The 15,901-nt window shown below is 33.9% G+C and overlaps 2 protein-coding genes across 3 annotated transcripts; one reads left to right on the top strand and one right to left on the bottom strand.

Moving 5' to 3' along the window:
• Nucleotides 1-1,819: 1,819 nt before the first annotated feature.
• LOC141612393 (uncharacterized) lies at nt 1,820-4,591 on the top strand. The gene is made up of 5 exons (XM_074431155.1): nt 1,820-1,966; nt 2,163-2,241; nt 3,088-3,223; nt 3,330-3,534; nt 4,190-4,591. Exons 2-5 carry the CDS (start codon nt 2,171-2,173, stop codon nt 4,315-4,317), a joined length of 540 nt encoding a protein of 179 aa, XP_074287256.1. The 5' UTR covers nt 1,820-1,966; nt 2,163-2,170; the 3' UTR covers nt 4,318-4,591.
• Nucleotides 4,592-6,338: 1,747 nt separating this feature from the next.
• Nucleotides 6,339-12,162, bottom strand: LOC141615364 (uncharacterized). 2 transcript variants are annotated; one of them, XM_074433754.1, is made up of 4 exons: nt 11,831-12,162; nt 9,202-9,270; nt 7,789-7,868; nt 6,339-7,236 (listed from the first exon to the last, which is right to left on the bottom strand). In XM_074433754.1, the coding sequence occupies exons 2-4, from the start codon at nt 9,225-9,227 to the stop codon at nt 6,554-6,556; spliced, it is 789 nt and encodes a 262-aa protein (XP_074289855.1). In that variant the 5' UTR covers nt 9,228-9,270; nt 11,831-12,162; the 3' UTR covers nt 6,339-6,553. The 2 variants fall into 2 exon arrangements, with proteins under 2 accessions (XP_074289855.1, XP_074289854.1); XM_074433753.1 differs by having other exon boundaries at nt 9,202-9,280; nt 11,831-12,161.
• Between the last annotated feature and the right edge of the window lie 3,739 nt (nt 12,163-15,901).

Consider the following 15,901-nt stretch of genomic DNA (forward strand, 5'->3'; position numbering starts at 1 on the left):
TAATCGATCAACCTTCTCCAGTTCTCCTCCTCTCCTTTTCTGTCCAAATTCCTTCATCTAATTATTCGACTCTAGTTACGTGCATACTTTTATCATTTCTACCATTTTGATAATTTGATTGCAACTCTTTTATTTACACAAGTCACACATGGCAGAGTGACTGCAACTCTTTTATTCACATACTTTTATCACTTATACCATTTTGATAAACTGAACTCAAACACGGAAAAAATCGCCAATCACAATCCCCCAAACATATTAGTGTAAAGTTAGTCTTGCACAAAACAATTTTTTTTTGTAAATATAAATCATTCTCATTGTTAGCTAGTAGCTACTCCCTCCTATTCAGAATAACTGTCTCATTTGTCATTTCCGTCTATTCACATAACTGTCCCATTTGCCATATTTGGACATGTTTTTTGACTTTCCTACCCTTGACTCTTTTCTTTATTTACCACTCCAACCACCCCTAAACCATCATATTCAATACTTTTAATTATTTAACTCTTATATTTTTACCCCTATACAATACTTTTCATTATTTTAACTCCATTCCTTAATTTTCGTGCCATTGTCCAAATGGGACAGTTATTTCGAATAGGAGGGAGTATATAGAAATGTCATAGCTCGCCATAACAAATACTCCATATAAGGTACAAAATGCTAAAAACAAAAGAAAATCCTCAATATTACTAAGCCATAAATAGAACCCAGAGCAACTAGCTATTAGACCACCATAGCTACTAAACCACTCATACACAAATACATGTTCAATAACAATAATTACATCTCTAAGGTGTTTTTCGTGCATTTGCTAATATATCTCTGGAACCACGCGCTCCGTCTTGTGAAACGGCTTCACTTTCCCGGTTATTAAGGCTGAGCAAAACCGGATATCCGATCCAAATTTCAAAACCGGATCGAATATCCGAATTTAAAATTATCATTTTTCTTGATCCACATCCCATCCGAATAATTCGGATATCTGAAAATCTGGAATCCGAAAATTCGGATATCTAGATTTCGGAAACCAGATTCGATCCGAATTTAAATGTACATTAAAAATTACACCGAGGCTGTGAATTGGGCTCGTATTGCCATAATACAAAATTTAATTTTTATGACTTTAGAACTTTTATAAAATATATAGTTGTAATGGCGAGTATTTTTTTATAATTATACAATTGTTTGAAAACTTATTATAAATGTAAGAATAGTTCATGAAATTTTATCATTTTTTTATTTTGTTTATTATAGATGAATGCAAAACTATTCTTTAAATGAATAATTTTATATAAATTAATAAATTTAAAATTAGTATTTTTTATGTATATTATATAAGTTGTATAAAGTAAATATAAAATGAAATTTTGTTGAGAATTAAGTGAAAAATAAAAATCGGGGTTGAATTTCACTTTTTGATAGAGTTAAGGGGTTTGATTGCTACGATAGAAACTTAAGGGGCCTAATTTCACTATTGAACAAAGTTAAGGGGGCAAATTGCCACTTTCGCGATTGCATAAATTACAAGTTTTTATTACAAATTTCAAAACTAGTTTAAAAACCGTATAAACTAAACATAAAATTTTCTTTTTTTTATATATATAAATTTTTAAAATTCGAATCGGATTCGGATATCCGGTTTTAAGAAAATCACAATCCATATCCGATCCAGTTTATTCAGAAAAAATCAGATCGGATATCCATTTTAAATGGTATCCATACATTCGGATTTTTTTCTTCAGATTTTGGATATTCAGAAAAAAAATCGGATCGGATATCCATTTTAAAGGTAGCCAATCACACGGTTTTATGAATTGGGCTCGTATTGCCATAATATTATCTCCCACTCAAACCCAAATATCCGGATCTGCACTCCCAATTAACTTCCTCCTTATAATTACCAAAAACATCCTCCTCGTCTGCGGCAACTCTTGGGGCGCATTTACTCTTCAAACAAATTAGGGTAAGTTCCGATTTCTTCCCCTTTTACATCATCTTGGTATGCAATTCTTCCTAATTTTTATCAATTTTATAAATTATTAGTGCTTTTCTTACCTCTGTAATATCAATTTTATAAATTATTTTTCGATTTCTACCTTTGAATTTTACTTTCCGACGATTTATTAGTGCTTTTGTTACCTTACCTCTGTAATATGAAGGAACAACGATGGGAGCTGAAGTAATTGCCGACAATAGCAATAAGCGCTCTAGGGCTGATGATTCATCTGATGAAAAAAAGTAATGTGTTTTCTACCTTTCATTTGCAATTGACATGGGTTTTCTAAGCTTTTTATTTGGTAAATGTTGCGAAATAAAAATACCATAAAGGAAAAGATTTGAGGATAACAATAGTTAGTATTCTTGATTATAGGACAATGACCGTATTTTGTATACATGTAGTATTCGTGTTATAATCTTATGGCACAATAAGAAATCACAAAATCTCATTTGTGACGGCGATTTGTGACGGATACCGTTTTCTCTCACAAAATACCCATTGAAAGGTGAGTGGGAAGCACATGGGAGATGCCCCACCTTGTCCCCTCTCCCTTTTTGTGAGAGGTCACAAGCTTGTGACGGGATTAGCCCGTCACAAGCAAGACTAGCTGGATAAGAAATAGAATGCAGAAATTATAATCTCTTTTAAAGGAAGAAACTTTTACTTGATATTAGGTATAGTAAGCTGTAACGAAAGTCTGAGTATTATTGATGTTTGATTCGTTTCCCTTGTGTTCATCAGAACATGATCTGCCAAGTTTTTTTTTTATTTCATTGGTTTAGTTTGTTTCTTCTAGTGTATATTTGCTAGAGATAAATATGAGCATAGTGTGTTTATTGATGTGTAAAGCTAAATGGTTTTTGATTAATAAAACCCAATGTCACCTACGTATATTTCCTGGGAGAGCATTATTTATTTGACATAATAATAACAATAATGATAATCATCAGTATTATGTAAGCTAGCTTTCTAGGTAAAAGTCTCTGATTTGGTGTCTCTCATTTATGTGTGAGATAAAATTTGGTTTTCGCTTTGACTTAAAATCTTATCTTCTTGTATGTGTGATGCATTGGGTGTCTATCTAGGTGTGCTAGACTATCAGAATATTATTTATGTAGTTCTCCACCAGAATCGCCAGGCCTGACTGAAGCAGAGGCGAAGGATCAGTCACAAACTATCAGAAGCGCTAAACTAGCACTCCAGTACTACAACAGTAAGCATGTATGCTAACCTGAACTGTTTCATAATTAGTCTCTACACTTTGTGCACACATGTTAAGATGATTGGCGTACATGTTTCCTTAGTTACCATACATCTTATTTGACAGAACACTCATTATGAGTTGAAGGAGCCTCTCCTGAGCAATGGCTCTCTTTGGCGCGGTGGACTTTGGATTCATGCTAACTTTAGAGCATCTGAATCATCCAAGAAAAGTCACAAGTCTACAACGCTCTTCTTTGCAGAACTAACGGTTGCTGGATTTAAATCTGGTGTTGCAAAATATTCAGTCACTGCGTGTCGTCCATTAAATGGTAAGAGACTTGATGGAGTTTTATGCATTAGCTCTTTTTCAGTCAAGTATAATCTTTATTCCATGTTTTGGCTAAAATTTGTAGCTCAATTTAGTAAAAAGAATTCAGCAACTTTTTTGTGGTACCTTTGAAAAGCAAGACATACTCTGATAAACTTCAATACATTAAGCTCTTGTTCAAATTAGTAGCATTTATTTCATGTTTGCGATATTTTACGAATGTAATGTTTGCTACATGAGAGAAGGCGTATGTATTTGTGTTCTTGAGGTTTACGGCATGCAATTACAACACTTAAGAGTTAAAGACGGTCTTTAATGTTCAGTTTAGCCAACACGCTTATAACTAGCCTTATGCTTGCACATACATATGGACACCCGTACCTACCAAACAAAACCTCTTCCTCTACTCTCTTCAATAGCATAAATGCACAATGATGACATTAGTAAACTGCAGGACATTAACATCCTTATTCTTAAACTATATTTTTAGTCTACTGGTGATTCGCCAACATTTTTTCCTCAGCGTGCTATTTCCTTTTCTGTGGAACTGTGTATGATTGATGACTCAAATGGCAATATCACAATATGGCACGCATGATAAACTTGACATAAAAACCAAAAATTATTGGTTACAAATTTTGTTTGATTCTTCACAGGTTCTGAAAAAACACCTTGTGAGATGTGTGATGGAGAAATTGTGCATCCAACCGGCCGATTCCGTCAAGGGCTTTATGAGACCAAGCCACGTGACTTGCGTCCTCGTCGGAATGGGAGAGCCATCTAAAGTAATGTGCAGTGAAAGTGTCAAAGTGGAGAGTTGAGGACTATTAAACATACTTTAATTGTAGCACTGTTTAATCTTTTTGGATATTTATGTGGTTGCAGTAGAGTAGTACTGGTTGGTACATTTTGCAATCATTTGGAAACGTTATTCAAAGTCCCAGCTCCTTTTGAGATATGTATGTATTAACAATTAAGCATGTACATTGCTGTAATTTAAAATGACATGCATTCTACTTTGAGAATGGCTTAATGGCATCAATGAATAGTTTTTGTAACATGTCGGCGACATTCCTTTGTTTTTGTAACATGTGTTGTTTTCTTTTGTTGGTGGTTTGTATTTTGTTCAAGTCCGAAACTTTAATGGTCTATGATTTATAAACGAACAATGGAAATTGGGCCATTGAGCGTCATCCCCTTTCCTCTATCTAAGCATTGGACCCTCGGTAACCACATTTTCACAGAGCTCGCGGAGAGCAGACCACTATTTACAATCCAACAGTATAGTTCCTGTACAGAATCCTTTTTTTGCCACAGATTGTGAAGCAATAAGACCTATACGCACAGCGGGCGTCTAATCAGCAAGCACGAGGTATATACTCATAAGCTTGCTTTGTTGCTTCTGAACCAGCCGTTAGTCGTCAGATACTTGAAATATTATACACCTCATGTCTCAAACTTTCTTTTACAGCGGCTTCAAAAACGCCAGATCTGGCGAGAACTCTTGCATGAAGGTCGTCAAATAGGGGACCCATTCCCATTTTTGGCGGAGGAACAGATCTAATTCTTTCAAAGAATAGGGCTTTTTTTGAATAAGCCAATTCATTTGGGAAGAACTGGTACGACCGCTCTCCCAAACAATGCTGCATAGGTGAGACATCACTAAATACCTTCCCATAAACTGACTGAACTCAGAATAAAACATTTGTCCTAATTGAAAAGGGTCGCTGCACAACCTGAACCACAACTAACCAGGGGAGGCTCGATGAAAACCCCGGGTATTTTTTTTTTCCACAACTAATAATTAAGAAGTGATTGTTGCTTTTAAAAATAGACTAGCTAGTGCTTTAGATTCGTGACGAAGCAATTCCAATTTAACACAGGCATACCAGTTGCAGACAGGAGGCACAAACTACCTGGGCCAACCTTTAAAATTGTTAAGCCCCTCCCCGGTTGATGTTTGAAATGCAACGCTGTTAAATTCGCCTATGAATCATTGCATTTCTGCTGTGGAGATGGCGCTGTACACCTTCCTGCTAATGAAAGCTCACTGCAGCTTCAAAGGCTATTCACTTCTCAGGACGATGCCAAGACTCATAAAGGCATTTACAAGTTCAAATCACACGGTCAAATCTATCATTACATTCCTAATCTCATGCCTACGAGCAACAGCCCTAAATACTTGCAGCTGCACTTCTACGATGGCCAACATGAGGCCGCTAATAGAATGGGCTACTTCCTTAGTTACGACATGATGTAAGTGATGTCCTCATGGAAGTTACACAGATGAACCTTACGCCAAGTTTTTTAGGTCTTTGAAAGAGGTTTGTGTTACTGAGGAGACACAAATACTTATAAAGAAAGCGCCAGTACATGACCAGCGTACCCATAATGCACCAACGTCCGATGAAGTGGCTGCTATTTGGTCTGCAAGCAACGTCCGATGAAGTGGCTGCTATTCTTGTATCTGGCAGAAACAACAAATCACATAGGATCATGCATTCCTACCGCTAATGATGCAGCTCAGCTGAGCTTTTGGCAGATGAAGCAACCCGTAAATACTACTTCCCCAACATTATACCTTAGTTTTTTAAAAGTTGACATTCCTGCCTTGGACAATGTAGACTCTGATACTAATTGTGGGTGTTCTTTGACTTGCACAGGCGCAGCTCAGCCGAGTTCTAAGGAGAAGAAGCATATATCTTGTCGGGAATACTACTGTTACAAGCTTCAGAAAAGGCCGGTAATTTACTTCTGAGAGCTAGTCTACAACAAAATTCTTAATATAAAGTTAGTCTTGCGCAAACCACATTCTTATTGTTAATAGAAATCATTCTCAGCTACTGCCATAATAGAAATGTCAAAGTTTCCCATAACAAATAGTCAAATACTCCATAGAATATTACAAGTACACCATACTAAAAAAAACAGTAGAAATCTCCTCAATATTTCTAAGCCAAATAGAACCACCACAACACCATAGCTACTAAATCACTCATACACAATACATATTCGCATTTCTAAGGTGCTTTTCGTGCCTTTGCCAAGATCTCGGGATTCACGCGCTTCGTCTGGCGAAACGACTTCACCTTCCCGGCTTCTATCTTGTCGAGTAGCACATTAGTTGCATAACTCTCTCCACAATATGCTCCTATTAACAAACTATGTCGAATGACATTAAGCCCGTTACGAAGAAAGCTTTTATCTTTGTCACCATCGGAATTCTGATAAACCCACAAAGGCTCTATTGTCTCATTGGGAGTAAACAACGAGTCATCCTCGTACTCCCCAACAACGACAACGGCATGGGTATGAGGTTTGTTATCGCGTTTCTTCAACACGATTCCCCTTCCCATGTAAGGAGTCTCCCCATTATGAGAGTAATCATCACGTACTACAAATTCTACAACTAAAGTGTAAGATCGGATGACATTCTTCATGGACACTGGATCACAATTTTTGAAATGATAATTCTCGTCAGTGTTGAAGGTTAGCTCGTTGAAGAGTGGGACACCATTAGCCTTGGCATCTTTGAGAAGAAGCCAAGGATCACGAACCGGATTTCCGACAATTGTCGTAAGGTTCGTTTCCCACTTCTTGTCATCAACCAACCTTTCGGATGGCAATGAGATCCCTTGATTTGCATATGCAATTCTCACATTGTACTCAATGTGAGAACCAATAGCTGCATATGCACAACAATCTGCAAAACAAATATACATGTTTTATAGTCTATAATTAAGCCTATCATAATCTAAAACAGATATTTAACTTCTGATTTTATGAAAGACCGTAAAATGTTACGGAGTACTTCTTTTTTATTCCAGTATATGGTCTTTATTTTGACAATTACAATACATGTTTTATTGTGTGTGTCCTCAATGTGTATATTCTAATTTTGAGGCCATTTTTTTTACTTATGTAATATTCAGGAATTTTATGAATATTGTGTTTTAGGGTTAAAATTAACAAACTTTGATCTTTGATATATAAAAATAAATAATTAGTAAATAAAATCAAAATATTTACCTTAATCATAAAAAAAACCATTTTATGAAATACTCCATACTCCGTATTATTTTTTAACAAAAAAAACTACATATACATGGTGAAATTTACTCTTAAAATATTTTTGAAGACCGCACGCATTCAAGAATGTTTATTGTTACTACTTACTAGTTGTATACCGCTTGTAAGACCATTAAGCAAATTAATAAAATATTATATAATCAAATTAGAAAAGAAAAGTGATTACCTTTCCTTTGTTGAATAGCCTCCTGAATGATTGGAATTTTTTGGGGTCCTGCAAAGTCCCAAATAAAGAGTATCTTGTCCCTGTAAAATAATTATTGAATTATTATTAGTAAAATGTAGTTGTTAAATTATTAGTAAAAAATAGTTATCGAATTGTTGGTAAAACCAAGCAATTTGTATACACTTAATTGAGATTAATGCACAATTTAATGAAAAAACTGCTCCAAACGAATTAATTGTGTAAAAGCAATTCTTGAACTAGCTTAGCAATTGTTCATGTCTCTCATCTCCTCCATGGCTCAATTTTACGCCTACTCGATCAATCATATTTTTAGACTAGCAATTGTTCATGTTGAAAATATGGAAAATCGACACTGAACTTCTAAACCCTTTTTTTACATTCGAAAATCGAATCATCATAATTTATACGTGGAAAACAAAACATGGATTATGAGATAAAATATATGAGTGTGACTAATTAATTGGAGATAAAGAACCATATATAAATATATAATCCCTCGTTTCAATTATTTGTTTGCTTTTTTATCATGTTGATTGTGATAATAATGTGGTTTACAAGAGTCTTTTAACTCAGCTTTTCTGTTATTGTTTCTATTATAACCAAGAAAAAAAAAACTCTTTTTTTATACATGAATATAGTTAATAATTTGTTAATTTTACTTAAACACGCTAGATACCTATCTAAAAAATAAAAAATATTACTCCGTGTACTATTTTTAAATATTCAAATTAATTAAATGAAATGCAGGAATGGAACGAACTATGTCCCGATGGTGTGTTCGACTCATGTATCTCTATCACCGTGCATTTATTTTCTATAGAAATATTTAACGACAAAATATATAGGTGATAAAGAAGGGGTAGATCTACTTTAATTAATAAACTTTCATTTTGGATAAAGAAAGGGTAGATCTAATTTAACAGCCAATTAATTTATAGGTGACATTACATATTGTGTATAACTACATATGGAGTATTGAATTTTTTTCTTGCGTCCATTTTAATCGAGTGAAAAGATATTAATCAGGTGTAGGTAATAATATTCTCTGTTTCAGTAAATAGTTTATACTTGCCTTATTTTGTGAGGAAGAAATTAAGTAAGGGTAAACTATTGACTGAGACGGAAGAAATATTTTGTCTAACATATTTTAGCTAAACAATAACACACCACCCATATTTTATCATACTAGGAGTATATGATATACAACTTAATGTCAATAATGTATACTCCTACATTTTAATACTCCACATTATTTTATATTTCATTTTTATAATTTGTACATGTTTAACACTAGCATAATTATAATTAATTTAAGTAAAAACCAAACAATCAAGCTCATAAATCTAACTCGACACAAAACATGCATGAAATAATATAAGATAAATACTTTACCAATTTGGAGGATTGATTGACGACATTGCATGCAAATGTGGGTGGCTAGCTGGGGTGTGGCTGGATGCACTGTGCTTAGCTTCAAAAAAGAGTTCTTGTTTGAGTATAGTAAACAGACAATATAAGAAGTCAAAGACCAAGTACATATAAAGACAATCACAAATTCTTATTATAGACGGACACTATCCGTCTATAGCTATAGACGGATAGTGTCCCTCTCACAAATTAAAGTGGGTAGTGCAAGTGGGTGGAAAATGGATACCCCCACTTGCACTACCCACTTTAATTTGTGAGAGGGACACTATCCGTCTATAGCTATAGACGGATAGTGTCCGTCTATAATAAGACGGACTGAAAGACAATTTATTACATTCAATGACTAAATATTTGAACATATACTCTAGAGTATATATTTACTCTGTTGTGGGATTACGGAACGACCTAATTTTAATAAAATCGTGATATATAATTACGCAATAAGTCTCCCTTGTGACGGGCATATCCGTCACAAGTTTGCGACGGGTCAAATACTACCACATGGGTAAATAAGACAAAACAGAATGTTATTTCCTAGGCACTTTGCTTTTGTCTTATCTTTCAATGTGAGTATTATTTGACCCATCGCAAGCTTGCGACGGATATATCCGTTAGAGAATTTATGATAATTACTGCCATTTAAGTTATGACGATCTCTGAATTTGTGACCATAGTTATTTTGATCGAAAGTAACTTTCAACAAACTTAAATCACAAGTAAGATCAAAATGACCATAGTTAACCCAACAAAATACCCGCTGACTTGAATAAATTTGTTATTTAATTAATTTTGTTGGGTTAGTACGTGTTTAAAGACCTCAACCTTAACCGGTCTCGATTCCTATAAGTTTATGAAGTGGCGGTATTTTTAACTCAATTATGTAAAGTTATGGATTAGAGTAAATTAATCATAACCCGTTAATTTCGTGTTTGTAATATCTATCATGTCGGGTCAACGATTTCAAGCTCTAATTTGTTTACATTTGTTAGCTAGTTATTGCCCTTTTATTTGTGATAAGAGAGTAAAAGTGTAAAACTTTATGAAGCCAACCTCTAAAATGAGATCAAGTACGTAAGAGTTTATGAATTCAATACCCTTTTCATTTATTTTCCAGTTTTTCCATTTATTAAATACCAATAAAAAATGTTACTCTTTATGGAGGGGGAAAGTAAATGAATAGTAAGTGTAGTTGGCTACTTTGAAGTAAATTTTTACACTCATGTAAAAATGTGTCGTCTATTTTTAAACATAAATTCTCATTATAGACGTACACTATTCGTTTATAGTTATAGACATATAATGTCTCTCTCACAAATAAAAGTGAAAAGTGAAAGTAGTTGGAAAATGAAAACCCCTATTTCACTATTTGTCCTCCCACTTTAATTTTGTGAGAGGGTCACTATCCGTCTACAGTTTTAAACGGATAGTTTAGTCTACAATGAGACGTTTTTTTTTGTAATTAGTCTTGATATAGACGGGTATATCCGTCTATAGATATGGACGGGTTAAATACAATAAAAGTGGTGATATTTTTTTCCCCACCACCCCACTTGTTTGCCCTATTAGAAAAGTGGTATTGTATTTGACCCGTCTTTTATTATAGACGGATAGTGTCCGTCTATAATGAGAATTTGTGTTTGTCTAATTACTTCATGTTTGTGTCCAAATAAGTGGTAAAACATGAAAATGCAAAAGGAGTGCTTTAGTATGTAGAAAAAAAGTAAAATATTATGTGAGACGGTATGAGACAATCCTATGCATAAGAATACTCATTTATTGAGACCTGAGAGTAACAAATGAGTGGTTTTTTTCATACAAAAAATCGTTCACAGTGTGAGACGATCGTAGAAATAGCTTAAAAATCCAGAGGAAAATTAGTGGAAATCTACGCAACAAATTGCAGTTTATTCATAATTAAAATAGTTTACAATAATCTAATTATCATCTCGATCTAAAACGATTTGGACCAAATCGTTTGCTTTCCACTAATTTTAAATATGATACAACCTTTAAATATGATAAAAATACAAGCTCTATTAAGGAATATTACATACGAGTATATTCTTACAATGCAAAAGAAGAAAACATGAAAATCCTTCTACTGCTAAAATACAAGCTTTATTAAGGAGTATTTTTATCATGTTTAAAGGTTGGTTGTATTCATCAAGGTTTTCTTTTGCTTTTGATGGATAAATATAACATACAATACTTCTGTTTTGCCAAGCTTTAACCGAACCGATTTTGAGCTTCTCGAGAGTTGTATCGTCTCATTATCACCTCTAATTTGATCTAATCTTATGAGGACTAACTTATAGTAACAAAACTTCACTTAAAATTGTTTTTACTTATTTTGCTTGTTTTCTATTTTTCCCCCCTTTTTTTAAAGATGTGTTGGAAAAAAGGTACTTTTTGCAAATTTTCATCAAGCTCAATACTAAATATAAACAAATCATTTATCTTTAACTAAAATAAGTCTAGAAGAAAGATGTTTTAACAAGAGTATACATTATTTGTAAAATTTGCTTATATGAAATACGTATATGAAAATCCGAGTAACGATACGATAAACGAAGAAATAATACGAAAATAATACCTGGTGAAGGAAATATTATTGTTGAGTTGTACGTAAACGACGTAGAAATCTGAGTGAACAATACCCAAGTGATTATAAAGCTAGTGAAGGATGAATCCAAAGGGATAATACATTACATTACTTAGCAGTTAGCATTACTCCGTATAATTTAAGGGAGACTATGGTTAGGGAAAGTAACTTATTTTTTTTTGGGTGTTATAGGAAAAGTAACTTGTGACATCTCACAACCACTCCCCCTTTATAACATTATTTTAATCAGTTGTAAGTGGTTAGAAGCTTGTGACTCGAGAATTTATGACAACACAAACACTTCCAACAAAAAAAATCACAATATTAATTTGTGACATATTCTATCTGTTGTAAAAAAAAAAGTATCACCCAAATCAATAATGAATATGGTCAATAATAATGTAAAATAGTCGGACCATTTGATCAAAAACTACTCCCTGTGTCCTGATAATAGTCTACTCCTCCTTCCTATTCTAAATAACTGTCTCATTTGCCATTTTCGTCTATTCACATAACTGTCTCATTTGTCATATTTGAACATGGTTTTTTTACTTTCCTACCCTTTGCTCTTTTCTTTATTTACTACCCAAATCACCCATAACTCATCATATTCAATATTTTTTATTATTTAACTCATATATTCTTACCCTATACAATAATTTTCATTATTTTAACTATATTCCTTAATTTTTGTGCCATTGTCCAAATGAGACACTTAATCGGAAAATGAGAGAGTATGTTGTGAGGGGTAATAAAGGAATTGTAAACATATAAGAGTAAGAGTGAGGGAAGAAGTAATTGCTAGGCAATAGCTGATTTGCCGCTTCTCATTTCATTGGTCATTAATATGCGCCGTATGGATGTTCTATCTTGTATAGAAACATTCTGTCCCTTCTCAAACATACCTACCCACATCCTGTTCTTTTAATATGTACTCCGTACTTATGTGCCTTTTGTCAATCGTATTTCACACATTTTTTATTTGCATTATGATGTAAAAGTATAATTGTTCTTATATTGTGATAAATTATAAGTATAAATTACTCCTTCCATATCGTTTTTATTGTACCTTTGTTCTTTCTCCTTAAGTTTCAATTGTAGCAATAAAATCCTTTAACTTTAACAAAAAGTGAAACTCAACCCTGATTTTTAATTTCACTTAAATCTCACAAAAAATCATTTTACATTTATATTATACAACTAATATCACATAAAAATGACTAATTTTAAATTTATATAAAACTAATTATCCACCTAAATAATGATTTGACATCCATCCATCTATAATAAAAAAAAATATGATAAAATTTTATGAACTATTGTTTATAAGTTGTAAGTTTATAAAATTTAGATGTAATTGATTAATTAGATTATAAAATAAATTTTGGTGGAATTTCACGAGAATTCAAACAATGGAATTTAATTTCACTTTTAACAAAAGTTAAAGAGTTTGATTGCTATAATTGAAATTTATGGAGTCTGATTTCAAAGTTAAGGGAGGCAAGTTGTCACTTTCGCAATTTTTTTTGTTATTTTGCTTTTTTCAAAATTGATTCCAAATTAATTATTCTCTTTTTAAATTTCGTATTTTAGTATATACATACTAAACGAGTTAACTATCAATATTACCCCTCCCTCTACCAAAATAACATTGTACCCATTCTTTTTAATTGACGGACTAAAGTTTTCATTTTACCCATGTTCTTAAATACTCCCTCTGTTGAGGTCGCTTGTTTACCTATTCTATTTTAGGGTGTCTCATTCATTTATTTAACTTTTTTATATTTGAAAGGTTTTAATGGGTAATTGTGTAACACCCCCATACTCCAAATGCCTTACCAGGACCACTCAGGTATAAGGATGTCACCATCTCGGTTACCCGAGGCAATGATATTCATAAGACAATAAAGAAACATATTTAAAAGTAAATAGTTTAAGTGATTACATGATCAAAACCAAAACTAATAAACTGAAATACAACATTCTCAGACGGTCTAATGCTAAAACTATCAAAGCTATAAGACACCGTCGACACAAATGAAGACTTCTAATCGCCACGTGATGACTCATCCCGGCTATCTCATACGCGTCATATCATACCGCTCAATAATCGCTCACCACCCCGAATGGATCACCACGTTTTTAAAACATTTAAACGGGGTCGATTAATCACACAATTCAATATATCAACGATAAGATAAACAGACAACGAAATCACACACACACACACAAACCACACCAATCCCAACAATCTCAATCACCGATCGTCCACTGGACCCACCACGCGATGGGGACCGCAGCACCGTACCCACCAAATCCCCGCTCCACATAGTGAGCGATAACCCTGTCCATTAATGTGCACATCCCCTTCCGTGGCGGGTTCCACGAAGGGCGAAACTAGGGCGTGAAGCCACTCCCGCAAGTGACTCTACTCAGCCGAGAACGCATCTCGAGAACCATAGGCAACCAATCACAATATCAACAACCGTCTGAATCTATCAACAATGTACAATCACAATCACAGCCGTCACAATACAATTACTATATCAAACAATCAATCTCAACACATCAACAATCATCCCATTATGGGACTAATACTTTGAGTAGAAATCCTACCCGAAAGCACACAATCGACGGTCTCTCTCTTTGTTGAATCAAAAAGCTTCCTCTATGAACCCTCCTCCTATCATACAACACATAAAGGCTACCAAATCACATACTACACATAAACCCCCAAATCTCTAAATTAGGGTTTAACCAAAACAAAGAAAAGACAATAAAAAAGGGTATACAGATCTTACCCTCGACGTAAGGAACTCAACGGTATAATCAACGCTAAGAACTGACCTTCCAAACTCCGGGGATTGCTAATTATGCGATTAGGATGAAAAACTTGTTTGCTTTCTCTCTTAAACAATGATTTAGGTTTTGCAAAAGTGATTTAGAATAATGACGACAAAGCTTATATACCTTAATCGCATATTTAACAAAACCCGAGAAAACTCTCCGTAAAACCGGCTACTCAATCGAGTACCCAAGGATACTCGATCGAGTACCCCCTACTCGATCGAGTACCCCAGCTACTCAATCGAGTACCCAACAGGTCAGAAACTTTTCTAAAACACAACTTACCCTTACTCGACAGAGTAAGGCCTACTCGATAGAGTACCCAAAGACTCATAAATACGGAGTATTACAAATTGATCATACACATTCATTATGGTCCACTTGTCATCCATCATCAATTAACAACAAGCACACATGGTTTACTCCCCTTTTCTTGGTCTTTGTATTAAAATCAGAATTAAACAAATGACAAGGCCGGGGGAGTATTTTCCAAGATGGACAATTATATGTTTATAATTAAATTACAATCAAGAATAACTATATTTTTATAATTAAATTACAATAAATAAACATTTATTATGTTTAAATTAAATTACAAGAAATAAATATTTATAGAAAGGCTTAATTTGATCAGCTCATAACTACGACCTTAACCTGACCCGAGATTCGTACAAATCCGACCCTTACAAAACCAAAATAGAATCAATCCTTATTTTACTTAAATCCAAAATAACCGAACTCGTAACCGACTTCCCAAACTCGTTTGATAGATTTATTCAATAGGTTTTAAAAGAGTCCAATTTCTCTCCATTTCCTAAAAAGAAATGGAGGGGCAAGTTCCTATTAATGGTACGGATCGCATCTTGGAAATATCTAACGATTCTCAATTTACGCATAAAAGTAAAGGAAAAATGGGAGTGAAATGGGTAATTATTATTAAAATAGATTGTGAGAGGAAATGGAGAGAAAGGAAATGGAGAGGATCCAAATCCGTTTTAAAATGCAAGTATACTTTAGGAGTTCATGTACCTTTGGCTGGAAAAATCAAGACCAGGAAAACAATTGTGTTATAGGAGCAGTTGGTCTTGCTTTAGACGGGTCGAATCTTAAGACGGGTAGTTACACTCATAAAACAAATAGGGGGACAAGGTGGGGGCACCCCCCATGTGCCTCCCACTATCACCAATTTGGGCATTTTGTCTCACAAAATGGTAT

The sequence above is a fragment of the Silene latifolia genome, chromosome 11 (assembly GCF_048544455.1).
Source record: "Silene latifolia isolate original U9 population chromosome 11, ASM4854445v1, whole genome shotgun sequence".
Taxonomy (NCBI): Eukaryota; Viridiplantae; Streptophyta; class Magnoliopsida; order Caryophyllales; family Caryophyllaceae; genus Silene; species Silene latifolia.